At 46.4% G+C, this 15,061-nt stretch overlaps 1 protein-coding gene across 2 annotated transcripts in view; it reads right to left on the minus strand.

Annotated features, from left to right (window-relative positions):
• Positions 1-15,061, minus strand: part of TAF1B (TATA-box binding protein associated factor, RNA polymerase I subunit B) — a 1,890,249-nt gene that overhangs the window by 1,679,717 nt on the left and 195,471 nt on the right. For both annotated transcript variants that reach the window (XM_069605992.1, XM_069605991.1), the window contains one exon: positions 4,392-4,485. In XM_069605992.1, coding sequence (XP_069462093.1) covers positions 4,392-4,485 — 94 coding nt within the window. The remainder of the gene's footprint in view (positions 1-4,391; positions 4,486-15,061) is intronic.

A 15,061-nucleotide genomic window follows, 5' to 3' on the forward strand; every position in this document is an offset into this window, starting at 1 on the left:
GAGTCGAGTGCCTATGGGCCGCTGGGTCCGGAAGCCTTGTTGACCACTAATACAAAGGTTCCGGGTGGTAATTTGTTGGCAACGTCATTTTTGCGCAATTTGTGGAGTGTAGTTTTGTCATTGCTGGGTCGGGACGCATTTAAGTGTAGGAGTGCCTCTATTTGGCTGAATCCTGGGATTAGAGATAATTCAAGGACAATTTTCTGGCCTGATTGGTCTCTGATTTGGGGAATGAAGACCGGTGGTTGACGGCTGCTGAGCTGAGAGAGAGATGGAATTTTGATGGTTTATCAGACTCTGCTTATAGACGCCTAAAGAAGGCTGTGGGTGAAGTGGACTGGTCCGACTCCTTGGATGTGAGTGCTTTTTTGACTGATTCCAATGAGAAGAGTCGTGGTCGGGCCAGTAGACCTTACAAACTCATTGTATCACATTATCGGAATAGTGACAATTTACAGAGAGTTTGGAGTGAGGATTGGTTCAGAGATTGATATGGATGATTGGCAGAGTATGTGTGGTAATGTCTTTGTGTTCGCTGAATCTTAGTGAACGGTCCCGACAAATCAAAATTCTGAATCGTGTGTATTGGTGTCCTGAAACACTTCATAAAAGAGGCATGTCTGACAGTACTGACTGTTGGGGTTGCGTTCAGGCAGTTGGGTCATTGGAACACATGTTGTGGAGTTGTGTGAGGGTCAGACATTTTTGGAGTGAGGTTTGTGATGTGTGTGTCAGGATTGTTGGAGGAAGGCCTGCCCTAGATTTTAGGACGGTGATCTTGGGTGATGATTCTGGATTGGATGATGTCAGCTCGGCCCACAAAAAGTGGATTTTCCGTGCATTCATTGTGGCCAAGAGGATGATTCTCCGTGGTTGGAAAGGGCGGGTCCCTCCTTCCTTCGAGGAGTGGATACAGGAAATGCATGGCCTGTCAAGGACTGAGAAGTTAATATATAAACTGAAAGGCAAATTGACATCATATGAGAAGATCTGGAACGTTTTTAATGACTTTTTTAATTTTTGGTTTGTACATTGTGTTACTGTAATATTGCTTGTTGCTGATGTATTCTATGTATTGTATATATTATAAATCAATAATTTAAAAAAAATAAAGGAAATGCTCATGGGATTTAAATCACATGGTTACTACATTAATGGTGCATGACAATTGTCATGGGGTTGATAGAGTGAAAGGAACTAAGCCCTGGGTTCCTCTTGATGCGGCTTTTGCCAACAAAAAAAAACGGATGGCAAACAGAGGTTCACAGCATCAAGAGATGTAGGCTGTTGCCTTGTGCAGAAATTAAGAACAGGCTTGCCAAGATGAAAACTGGATACAAACTGTGGCTACAGCAATGCCGATTGAAGGATACCACAGCTAAATGGAAGCTCATAAACACGATTATTAGCATACACGACACAAAAACGTTTTGGTATATGATTTGTTCTATTAGATCAGGCCCAATGGCTTCAGAAGTAAGTCCCATAGTGAATGAGGTATATTAAAATGTGTTTCCTGGTCTGCAACGTACCAACGGCCAGTGACACGGCCACCTCGTTGGAGGGCTCTGCTGTTTGGCTCCATGTTAAAGACACACATTTGAAGGCGATAATGAAAGCTAAGCCCTCGCGGGCTATGTATCATATCATGATGGACTTTGCAATATTGTCTTAAAAAAAGAGCCATTAATATGCGCTGCTCTCTTAAAAGTTCTCCTTTATATTTGTACAACGGGTCATAGACCAAATTCCCGGCGGAATTCTATTCTAATCCCAGTGTTTAAACATGGCCCCAGGGCGAGCCTGGCTCCTACAGACTCTTTGCAATGTTAGACTGCAGCTCAAAATACTTGCTACTATTTTGCTTGATATGCTCTCATCCCAGTCACACACGAACCAATTACTAAGCAAGCATCCCTTTGGTTTTAGAAAGGGCTTTGGCACTCAACACCCATTAAGGGTCTTTTTAACGTTAAGCTCAGATGTGTTCATTTACCCCGGAACGTCGTTATATGCTTGCTTTGTGGATTTTAGCTCAGCATTCGATACGGTCATCCGTATAAAACTGTGGGAGAAGCTGGCCAAATGGGGCACTGATCCATCGCTCCTCCATTTTATCAAACAACTGCACAATGAAACATTTGTTAAAGTTTGATTATCACAGGACGGCATGTTATCTCAAGCTATTGCGACAAATGTTGGTCTAAAGCAAGGGTGCGCATTGGCACTGTTATTATTTAATTTATATATGGTCGAACTTGATATCGCAATAAAGTCAGCGCTTAACCATCCCCCATACTATGGCCACGTGGCTGTAAAACAGCCTCACCTACGCCGATGACATTGTCATATTAGACTGAACAGCTACGGGCCTCCAACACTCCTTAAATGCGCTAAATATTTATGCTGGAAGGAATGGCCTACGGATAAATATGGAAAAAACAAAAATCATTACTACTGCTAAGGCGGCATATGGAGGTGACAAAATTAGCTGGTACTTGGGAGAAACCAAACTAGCCCATACAGACATATACAGGTATTTGGGTATCCAGGTAAAAGTGTCCCCTTCGTTCCTGTATTTATATGATACCATAGTGCCTAAAGACTGGGCCAAATGGTTGGCAATCAGGAAAGTGATTGACACATGGGGTAGCCTTTACCTGCTATTGGCTTATAAGAGAGCAATTGTCCCGGGATTCTATATGCCCTAGTGGTTTAGCCAAAGAGGGCAATTTGTTGGTTACCAAAATTGGAGGCCAAAGTCCTAGAGTCCTTACTGGGCCTGCCATGCTCAGTCCCAGTGGAAGTTCTAAGATTGGAACTAGGCCTCCAAACACTCTTTTCTCAGTGGACCATCGCAATCTGTAAACTATGGGTGAATATAAGGTTTGGTGGGGGCAGGAGTGAATCCCTGTTGCACTGTTCCATGTCCCATGTGAAACGCTACTCTCGTAGCACATGGTTCAGAGAACTGGAAAGTGGGGTCCTTTCCCACTGACAGGCTATCTTTTTAACATGTTGCACGGAAAAAGAGGCCCCGTGTTTTTAAGCTAACTCTCCCCTAGGAGTCAGGACTATGATGCGCTCAGGTTGGCCGCCCTGGTGTAATATCGCAAATACACCAGGTATATCCATCAGGGTGGCTTTAGTACGAGCCCGCAGCAATATCTAATCAAGTGGCGTTTTTCTGCCCTGATTCGTTTTGTTATGCACTTGCACCTTGACATCTTACCTGTGCATGCTGTTAGGGGTGCCTGGCAGGGCATCTTGCTGGGGGAGCGCCTCTGCCGGTTATGTGGGCACCAAATTGAAGCTGCACAGCATATTTTGATGCATTGCTCAATTTCAGGTGATTGTTATGCTACAGGCTATGCAAACGTTGCCAAACATGAAACAGGCCAATTTTGGAGCATGCTCTTCTAAGCTGAATCATACGTGGTGGCCTCAGCTGCGCACCGTGTTTGGCTCAGGGGCTCTACATTTCTGGATTGTAAAGATCCTTGTACCATTCCCAATGTTCCCCCCAGCGTTCCCCTTATCACAAATGTTTCTGCTGCACAAGATCTGTTCCCAAAAATATCTTACGAATTGTAATGAATTGTGACATCGTTTTTTTAGATCGAATTTTTTTTAATTATTATGTCATACATTAAATTAGGTTCACCTGGCCAAAAAATGAAAAAATATTTTAATAGCCATTTTATTTGCATATTGGTTTAAAAAAAGGAACTGTATGAATCGTGATGTTTTGGTAATGTTTTATGCTGGTTGATTAGTGTAAAAGGTTGTTCTCAACCATGTGCACTTAAATAAAGCAACAAAATAAAATGAGGTGCTTTGCCTGTGTAATTCCTGCCTCAGACTCCTGATTGGGCCAGAACGTTTTTTGTCATACTATGAAGTCATCCTGTTGCCGTCTGTGTATGGTGCCTGCCATGTATGTGAGGAGGGCAGGAGCACAACGGTTAGCAGCACAGAACAAACACCGTAGGGCTTGGCACACAACCACCACCATTACCTCTTTTTGAAATAAAGACTGCAGAGAGGAGCATTGATTTTCCAGTCAAAAGGAAGAGATACAATAAGTGTCAGTACACAATTCAAGATAGTTATATATTCCTACTGGAGCATGTACCCCTTTGTTTGTTGAACACACCAAATAATTGAGGAATCATGTGCACAGTAGAGAACCACAGGGTGACAAACAAAAAAGAGTCCGTTTCTGTGAAGAAAGGCTCATTCCCAATAACAGCATACAGGCATTCCTTTTGGAGAAACAATGAATGTTGAAAATGTAAATACAGGTAACTATATTCCTAGCATATATACGAAAACCCAACTACCAGATGCTCGTTCAGAAAAATCAACATTTCACAAACTATTGATCATACCTGGTGTTTTTCTTTTCCTCAGACCTCTGGAAATGGACTGGCTCTTCGAGTTGGCAGCAAACTGTGCAGACGAATCATCAACCTCTTTAATTCGCTGTATTATCAGAAAAAGATTGCAACGTGAACTATTTTCCTAAAACAGAAGACTTGTTTCTACCAAAAACTTTAACTAATGGCTTGTATGAACAATTAACTTTCACTGTAAACTTTCAACATACATAGGAACTACACCATACATTAGTTTATGAGCAAAAAAACAGATGCTGTGGCATCCCTCCTGCCATCACGTGAGTGTTATCTGTTGCTCAGTGCCCTACTTTATCTCTCTGGACTCACCCTTTGCCTTTCTAGGCACTCTCATTGACCTAGCTCTGTTTCACATGCGTCCCCTTGTACTTCATGATCTACCTTCTTAGATTGTCTCTTGCATTTCCTGGGCTCCCACCACACTGCCCTCACTTTGTACTACTGTGCTGTAATACCTGTGTCTCACTCGATTTTAGGTGTGCTTTCATCTTGCATTATTATGTTCTGTTAGTTAGAAATCTAACATACTTCCTTGCTCTCTGTATTGTCTCTGTTTTCTTGCTCCCTTGTGCCCCCCCCTTTTTTTGCTCCCATTTCTTTTTTTCATCCCTACTGTACTCCTTGTAAGCTTGCGCCCCTGTCAATTTCCTCCCACGTGCCCCAGTTGCTCACCCTGGTTAAGTGCACCACACTCTGTGCCCCCTCACAATGGCGCTTTCTATCTCTCCTATTTTCTCAAACTGCTTCTCTATCTCCTATCCATCAACGGTCACTAAGTCTATCAGGAAGAAACCCAAGAAGGACACACTTGGCTCCAGCCCAGGCCTTCTTATCGCTGACACCTACGTCAGTGCTTGCGCCAGAGAGACTCATTGACATCCCCTTTGTCGCTCTGCTCTCTCTACTCTTCCTCACACATCAATGGTGGCACCCGCTGGGAGGTCCTTCTTGCCTTCTTCTCGACCTCCAGGGTTATCATAAATCTCTATCGCAATGGTACCGTCTTGGTACATACAGGGTCCCCAACCCAACCTCCTTTTTGATAGGCTCCTCCATCGCCTTATCAACGTTCCACCTTCCTCCTCACTGGCTCCCTTGCCATCTACCACTGTCCTGGCTCTCTTGCCTCCATCTCTCAGGCACCAGAGCTGCTTACGGGGGGTGTGGGGGACCTCTGTCCCCTGCAGCCGCCCCCACCTAAATTCTTTAAAAAAATGGCAATCTGCTCCACGTTGCCACGCTTAACTCGCGCTCTGCAGTCAAGCACTCTTCTGACATCTGCCACCTTCTGGAACACCTAGACCTTGATGTTCTTGCCCACACTGAGACCTGGTTTAAGGACAGCTCTATCACGAGATTTGACACTCTTCTCCCTGAAGGCTACAATATCCTCTCTGAACCCAGGCTCAACAGACCAGGAGGGGGAGTTGCCCTAATCTTTCCAGAGTGGATTCCCGTTTCCACCATCCCCACTCAGGCCGATTCCTCCTTCGAATGCCTGGTCTGCACGCTCTGTCTCCTGTCTGCTCTCTTACTCTGGCCACCTTCTATCAGCCACCAGGCCAGTCCACCCTCTTCCTCCCAGAATGGGCTGACCTGGCATCTTCTCTCTTTTCCGCCTCCTCCCAACTCCTCCTTCTGGGGGATCTTAACATCCGTCTTGACTCTTCAGGAGCTTTCCACAACCTATGCGACTCGCTTGCTCTCTCCATTTTACCCTCTGGTCCGACGCACACTGCTGGCCACACCTTGTATGCTCTTATCTCCACAGACATCCCTCTCTCTATCCCTCTCACTACCCCACTCTCATGGACTGACCACTCTCTTCTCTCCTCACTTGAAGCTTTTGTCTCCTCTAGCAGTGGCACACCCTGCACTGCCTCGAACCTTCAAGGTCATCCGACCCATATAAAAAAAGTGTCAGTGGCTGCCTTTGCCTCAACCTACTCTCCTCCACATACGCTTGCGGCTGACTCCCACTCTGATACAGCCCTCTCTAACTTTCACCTTTCCATCTCCAATACTCTCGACATCATTGCCCCCGTCATGTGGGTCCGACTGAAGCCTGCCAAAAAAAATGCAACTCTTTGTACAACTATGACCTGGCTGACCTTAAACGCAAGCGTGGGGCAGTGGGACGGAAATGGGGATCTTCAGGCGCACCCTCTGACAATCTGGCCTGCCGTCTTCTGCAGACCGTCTTCTGCAGAGGCAATATAGACTCTGCATCCGGTCCAAGCAAAGAGTCCATATTCAAGCCTGCATGTCTGCAACAACACAGCCAAACCTTTCAAAGTCTGTAAGGAACTGGCCAATCCGTCTGCAGCCTCGTCCTCTTCTGCACTCATCCATGCCCTTTGCTCAGCCCGGGCTGCACACTTCACCAACAAAACACAGGACATCCTGTCTTCTCTCTTCTCCGCACACACTCGTACACCATCATCTCTTAGGCCCTCTTCGGCCACCACCACCACTACGCCTCTCCTCTCCTCCTGATCCCATGTCACACCAGAGGAGGTCTCTAGACAAGTCGGGTCTATGAAAGCATCTTCCAAACAGGTAGACCCCTTCCCCTCCAAAACCATCACGGACAACATTGACTCTCTAACTCCAGCCTGGGCAGACCTCTGCAACCTCTCCTTCGCCACTGGAGTTTTCCCCACTTCTCTCAAGCATTCTCTTGTGCACCCTCTGCTAAGAAACCCCTCTGCCAACCTCACTATTCTGGCAAACTATCGCGCGTTCTCCATCACTCCTTTCCTGGCAAACTCCTGGAGAAGTTGGCTATCCCTCAGCTTACCCTCCACACTGAATCTGTTGGCTGTCTCCCTGACTATCAGCTTTAGAGCATCCAGAGACATGGAAACTGCTCTTGTGAACACCCGTGAAGATCTGCTCTCAAACCTTGACTCGAACTCTCTGTCCTCATTCATCTTGACCTCTCCTCTGCTTTCGATACAGTAAACCACAACATCCTGATCTCTCGTCTCCATGAGACCCTGGGCATCACTGATCAGGCCCTGCCGTGGCTAGCATCCTTTCTCTCCGACTGTCCTTCCCAGGTAGAACTTGTGTCCTATCTCTCCGCTATCACTCTCTCTCTACTTGTGGTGTCCCCCATGGGTCTAATTTACAGGTTTTTCAATGTCTACATGGCCCCTTTGGCCTACATGATCTCTGCCTTCACCTCCAACTTTGTTTTATGCGGATGACGCACAGCTCTCTTTCAGGCTATCCTCTGCATCTTTCTCCTCCTCACTCACCCCCGACTGTCCGCAATTCAGTCCTGGTCTTCTTCTAATGATCTCAGCCTTAATGCAAGTAAGACAGAGATCATCCTCATTGGGACCCCTGTTCCTGCTTTCCCACTTTCACTCTGGCCTGCGACCCTTGGTCCTGCGCTCTCACCCACACTAGTGGGGCAATAAATCTGGGGGTAATCTTCGACTCTACTTTCTCATTCTCGTCTCACATCTCGGACACTTCCAAAACATCCCACTACCAGCCACACCTCCTCAGGGGTATTCTACCTTTTCTCACCTTCCCCCAGAGGCTCACTGTCTCCAGAGCCATGGTTCTCTCCAGACTGGACTATTGCAACAGTCTCTTCCTCAATCTTCCGACTTCTACTATCCACCCTCTTCAACGTATCCAGAACAGAACCGCAAGATGCATCTTTGGCCTCAAGCCCAGGGACCGCATCTCTCTGGCGCGGAGATCCCTCCACTGGCTCCCCGTGGCTACAAGGATCAAGTTCAAGTCCCTCTGCATAGTCCACAAGGGTTTCAGGGTCCGGGGCCCTTACTATCTACAACGCTCTCTTCCTAAATACTCTCCTCCCAGAGCCCTCCGCTCAGCCTCCTCCAACTCTCTGCGGGTGAACCTTCTTTTTCCTAACAGAGATTTGGGGGTAGATCCTTATGCACTGCAGGTACCTCCCTCTGGAACAGCCTACCTGCCTCTCTCTGCCTTGGGCCAGACCTCCTTAAATTCCAGAAACTCCTCAAGACCTTCCTCTTCTCTTCCTCTTTCTCTCTTCCTTGCTAACCTCCTTTCTCTTCTCTCCTGCTCTCCAGAGCCTCACAGGTCCCAGGCTACCCCCCCAGTCCTGGTCCTGCACTTGCCTCCCGGCATCCACACTGTGCCTGCACTACTGCACTTGGAACACGTTCCATGAGAGTGGCAACCACTCTGCACTTAACCCGGGCCCGCTGCTGGACTGGGTGCACTTGTCCCCCTCGCCCTCCCTGGCACTCCCTGTTTGCACACTTGCACAACTTTGAATATACTAGGCCTAGCAGGTTTGTCTGTCCTATCCTCCTTTGTCTCCCTCCCTAGCTTGGTTGTGCCTGAAATACTCGTCCATAGGCGCACTGATGACCAACCTTTTTTGTCTTTGTATGTCCGTCTCCCTCTCCCACAGCCCCCTCTCCCAAATCTGTTCTCACACCCTTATATCAGTACAAATGCCAATGGCCTAATATGCTAGTTATTGTTTAGATCATTCGGAATCTTCAAGGCCTAAGAATGACAACTATATCCCCTTGTTCACTTCCCACCTTGTAGCGCTTTGAAGCACTTAACTTGTGTATAAGCACTTTACAAATAAACAATTATAATTTCAATGCTGACATCTCTAGAATTGTCCAATATACGTGCACATCCAGCCAACTCGATATGAACAATCTCAGTGCTTTGCCCAGCTGGGAATAGATGGGGCAGAGCATATCACTCTCCAACTCTAAGTGGTCCTACTGCACCTCATTTACTCGCCCCTCATGGGTTTTGGTCTGTCCCCCCCACCCCCCACTCCCAAGAGCCTCACTTAGGCTTCCAGCTGAACTCTTCTTCGTCCTACCACCCATCCCAGCATTTTCTTCCTTCCCCGCTTCCCAGCTTCAGTCACGGGGGCAACGCCATTGTGCTGGTCACTGCAGGGGTGACCTGTACACGGGTTGCTAAAGCTCAAAATTCAAAGGGTTCCCCTGGGTAGCTTCAGCCCTGCTGTGAATGAAATACTGCACCTTCATATTATTACTCAAATATTAAATGGTTTTCAACAACCCAATCTAAGATGGCCCTATTTGAGCCAATGGTTACAATAAATATAATTTTAATTATGTCACTCCACCTGCAAGAGTGCGTTTTCCAACTGCAGAGCAAAACAAGTGCATCGCCAACAATTTAATTGGGTAGGTTTACTAGCTACCCATTTCAAATGTAGTTAAGCATACATATAGCAAGTGTTCAGATTTGTCCCATAATGTTGCCAGTACATTTTGGTGGGACTTATGAAGTCAGCAGGGAGGGGAAACTAAATTTTGAACACAGGAAGTAATGTCATTAAACATTTTTTGGATGAATTTTACTTCGATCAAATCCTTTTCATAGAATCACATAGATCAGTTAGCTTGTGAAAACTGTGCAACCTCAACGTGATTTTAATTTCTTGATAAGGCCCTTATTTTTCTGCCCACATGAATGGTGCCAATTAGTTGCTGTTGTCCTTTGGAAATGGAGATTTTTTATTTCCAACTTATCTATGTTTATATTGGAAAACAATTTTCTTCCAAATTCCTTTATTTAATTGGGTTGATTACTGACAGAATAACATCATCAGCGAAAAGATTAATGTTATGTTCTGTGCACGCACTTTTACACCTGATATGTATTTGTTGTTTCTTATTCTTTCTGCAAATGGTTCCATAATTAGCACATCCCTGTCTTGCTCCCCTCCACAGTTAGTGGGTCTGTAAAACTCCCATTCACATTTATTCTCGGTAGTAGGGATTGATCGCTTGCAATAATCATATTTCTCATGTAGGGCCACAATCCAAATTTGCTCAGTACTTTTCCCAGAAATATCTAATCTACCCTGTCGAATGATTGAGAAGGGACAGGACCTCTGCTGGCTCGGTCTACCTAGGTTCAGGCTGGTAAAGGCGGGGGGGGGGGGAGGGGAATCTTGTTTTGAAGTACAAGGGCCCATGGCCTGGAATGCTCTTAAACCTTCCCCTGATTGAGTCCTCTTCATTAACCAAACCCTCATCAACCTCCCCTTTGACTGAGGGCTCATCACAAATCCCTCCAACAAACTGGTCCTTCTTATGTGCTTGTGTTGTTCGTCTTTTATGTGCACCCCGAGGCCCTCAAGCATGGGGCGCATTACAAAAGTTTAAATAAATAAATACACATTTTTAACACTCTTCGAATGTTGGAGCTTCTGGCACTATTTTTTTTTAAATCCTGGCTGGCCTCTATTAATTTGCTATTACTTTAATATATATTTTTATATCCAGATTTGGGAGGGAAATTGGTCTATAGGAGGCGCATCTAGCCAAGTCCTTCCCTATTTTGGGGATGCATGCTATTTGGGCCGCTCACATACATTTGGCAAGTTGTTTACCTTCTCAAAATGAATTCCATGAATCTTAGTAGAGGCACTGTGAATGGGGCCTTTTTTTTAATGAAACGCTGCTTTCCTACCTTCAGGACCTGGGCTTTTCCCAGACTTCAACCCCTGATTGCCTCTAATTCCTCCATATTCTCTATGGGCTATTCGGAGCAACTTCTATTGCCTTCAGATAGATTAGGCAAGTTTATTCAATATAAGTATTTTTCTTGGAGTTCCTTGTTTACTTCTGCTTCCTGGAATAGGTTGTTGTAGAAACTCCAAAAAGCTTTCCTTTAAGGTTCTTCCTCTCCCCTTTCTTTACCCATATTATCGCAGATCTTTTGTATGCGACAGGTGCAGCGTTGTGGCCCCGTGTCAAGGGGGTAGGTAGTCAGACCCTCAACACCCTTCCCCGGTGCCGCCATTTGGGCAGGCCCGCTCTCAGACCCTCCTTACCTTTGACTGTGGCGCTGCAGCAGGAGAAGATGCTAGCAGCCAAGGGATGCTGCAACAGACCGCACAGAGCTGCGGGCCACAAAAAAAAAACAAGGCGTTCCACGAGCGTGGCAACATCGGCCGCAGGACGTGAATGTTATACGTGGCACCCCGCCCCCCCCCCCCCCCCCCCCCAACTACAACACCGGCAAACCTTGTCTGCTTAGCCTGCGCAAATAAGAACCTCCACTAACCCTCCAGGGATTATATTATATTAAAAGGCCCCCATGGAGGACTTCCATATTCAATGCTCCTGGACCCCCTCAGGGTCCATGTTGGAAAGGGGTGGGGCTTACAAGCCCTCTAGCCCTCCCATGTGCTTCCCCTGTCACACCCCCTGAAGACAGGTGATTGGATAAGGTAAGTGGCCAATTCTGGGAGTGGTTGGGATAGGTATGTGTGAATGCTTGGTTTGGTGAGGACAGGAGTTCATGGAGGATGCTCGAGAGACCAGAGGAGGCGAAAGCAAACAGACTGCGGAAGCTATTGGAGGTGGGGGTCTGTGGAGTATTTGAGAGTGAGCAAGTGGAGAATGTGAGGAATAGAAGTAAAGTAGGAGTAGCATGGCGGTAGTGGTGGCAGAGGGGGTAGTATTGTGTGAGTAGTAGAGTGGTGGTGAGAGTAAGAGATGGTAGTTGGTAGTAGTGGACGGTTGTAAGTGTTAATGAGTGGGAGTTTGAGTAGAGAGGTAGTAGAGGAGGCGAGAGATAGTGGTAGCCGAACAGCGGTAGTAGTAAAAGGGAGTGGGAGAATAGGAGTAGCTAGTGGTAAGAGTAGAGACAGAGCACAACAAGAAGAATCGCAAGAAGCAAGGAAGTAGAGTGGAGACAAGGAGGGAAGAGACGGTAACAGTAGAGGTAGACGTAGAGGGGTAGTTTGAGGTGAGAGCGATAGTAAGAACAGGAGTGAGAAGGAAAGTAAGATCAAAGATCGGAGGGACATTAGTATAGCGAGAAGAGAATATCTCTTGAGACCAGTGTAGAAGAGGGTCAGGAGAGAACGTGAGAGACAGAAAAGTGATACCGGGAGAGTAGGCATGTCAGTAGGTTCCATGTTGTAGACAATGTAAAAAGTATAAGATATACATTTTTCTATTTTTTTTCTTTTGGATGCGGTCTGTGGGTGTGTGTGTGTGGTGTGTGTGTGGGGGGTGTTTGTGTGAGGGGGTGTTTGTGGTGTGTGTGTGGTGCCTGTGGGGGGTCTGTGGGGGATGTGTATGTGTGGTGTGTGTGTGTTGTTCAGCATACTTCCCAGCATGCCACAAACCTGAAATTTGGCATTTGGATAGGTTCCATGCTGTAGACAATGTGAAAAGTATAAAATATAAATTATCCCAATGCTTACCCCTGCCACATGGCTCTTCGTGCCGTAGTTCCGCGTACATTTCAGCAGTTAATTTCTCCTTAACTTTCCACACTATCAGCCTTCTAGCTGACATTAACGTCACTCACTTTTGAAGTCATGTGGGTGACACAAAAACGGTGCTTTTGTAATAATGCGGGTGACGGGTGCATGTCTCTTCAATAGTGTTCGCAATGAGGTTGTCCGTCACATCGTGGCAAACCTCGCATAAGAATTACAGGTACTTCATTTCCACGGAAGTTGATCAATGTATGCCATCTCAACAATACAATGCTTACATCCGTCAGGCGTACACGTACAGGCACTTCAAGCTTATATGCTTCAGCCCTAGGAATTACTGTGCAAAGCACGGGTACACCTGCTAGTAATCTATACATTTGTGAACCACCCATCACCAAACGCCCCAGGCATTAAAAACTGCCTTGCACAGGTGGATGCATGGATGAAAGCAAACAGACTAAAATTCAACCTTAACAAAACAGAACAGATGCTCTGTAATCCTACAGGTTCTAACTCCATCACAATCTCTTGGCCTGACAAGATGGACCTTTGACCACAACCCATCAAATACAGTAAGATATCTCAGAAAAACAATGGGCAACGCCCTCACTCTTGGTCCATAGGTCAAAGCCCTTGTTAAAAGCAAGTTTTACCAGCTGTGCATGCAACACCGCATCTTAGCTTACTTAAAGTTCACCGACAGAGCCACAGCCATAATTTCTATACTATTATCCAAACTAGACTATGCAAACAGCCTCCATCTCAGACTCCTGGATTACTTAATGAGGAAACTTCTAAGAGTTGTGACGAATCCAGGGAATTTGTCCCTTCTCCCCAAGGGGGACCCCCACCTTGTGAGACTAGCGAGGTGAGCCTGCTATGTAAAAACCTCCCTCCCTGGGAGTGGCTCCCCCTTAGTGGACAAGGACTCCCAGTCAAACAAGGTTGTAACATCTCCCTTAACCCCTTAACCCCAATGGCCCATGCATTTTCTGCATACATGAGAGCAGATGATGGTATTAATGTCACAAGGCACTAACACATGTTTGACTTGGTTGTTGACCCCTCCTTAAAGAAGAAGCCACAGGACCAATCGAATGGAGTTCCTTCATTTAGAGACTGGCATATACAGGACGTAGCCCTTACCTGGGAGGGGAAAGGAGCTGGCGTGCATCCAGCTAACCCGGAGGCGCAGAGTGGATGTTGCTGACACACTGCGGAGTCGACATAGCCTGGACGCAGGAAAACAACTGCTACACGGTGGGCGGAGAGCCCGCACAATGCTGCCAAGCCGAGGTGTGCCGGAGGACAGCAGCTCTGAGGTCTCTGTTGGCATGAGACCAAACCCTGACCAATGCGGGAGACATCAGTCTGGGAGAGAAGGCAGCCATGGAGAAAGTAGCCACAACAGGAAACAAGGAACCGGTCTCCACCACAAGAAGGTTCCGCCACAGACGAAGCAACTGCCTCCCCCATGGTATGTAACCACAGAGCAACAGGTACGCTGTATGCAATAAGGAGAGGGACGAGGTCGATCGAGCTCCACAGCACTACACAAGAGACTTTGATTAAAGAAGACATTCAAGTAGCTCAAGGGTCACAGGGGCCTAGTATAGAAGAGAAAATAAACTCCAACAAAGGGGTTAAAACATCCTGAACAAATTAGGGATTACCAGAAACCAGGACACAAAAGAATCCCCAAAAGGGGACATATGAAAAGCTTATATCGTAGAAAAGAGAAAAGTGAAGAAGAGGAAAAGTCCAGAGAGGAGGTTATATAAAGAAAATAACCTTCCTGAAACAGAGACACGGCTAAGGGGCAAAGGCCGGGATCGGACAGTAACCCAAAGCCACAGACAGTGGCTAGAAACCCATAATCAGTTAGTTGAATCCAAATCTACAGGTCCACATGGGACCATCAAAAGTTATCTCCATTAGAGATTGGAGAGACACAAAAGGGAGGTGCGGGGGGTGGAGGGAGCCAAAGCAAACTTGAACAATTGAAACATATGTCAAACGAAGTCCTACATGCAGAAAGGAGACTTGTAAAGTTTGCACGGACTTGGCTGGTGGGGCATCAGAGTTTGCCCTTTTTGCTATGAGGAAATCTTGAGGAACTTTATGACGTGTTAATATAAGAAGAGGCCAGATTTGAGAAAAACAAGGAGGAACTTATTTCATTTAGATATGAACATTTGATTTGCTGGCGCTGTGAAAGTAACAGAACCTGAGAAAGCGAGAGGAGCAATTTACAGAAACATTGGTTAGGAGGGGGGGGGGGGGGGGTCATGCACCAGCCAACAGAGCCATTGTTTGAATTTGTTTTTCTTTCAATAGTGGTAGGGTCAGATAGATATGATAGGTTTTGGACGGAGGACAGAACTAGTTTGTG

Source organism: Ambystoma mexicanum, chromosome 4p (assembly GCF_040938575.1).
Source record: "Ambystoma mexicanum isolate Mex_15411 chromosome 4p, UKY_AmexF1_1, whole genome shotgun sequence".
NCBI classification, from domain to species: Eukaryota; Metazoa; Chordata; class Amphibia; order Caudata; family Ambystomatidae; genus Ambystoma; species Ambystoma mexicanum.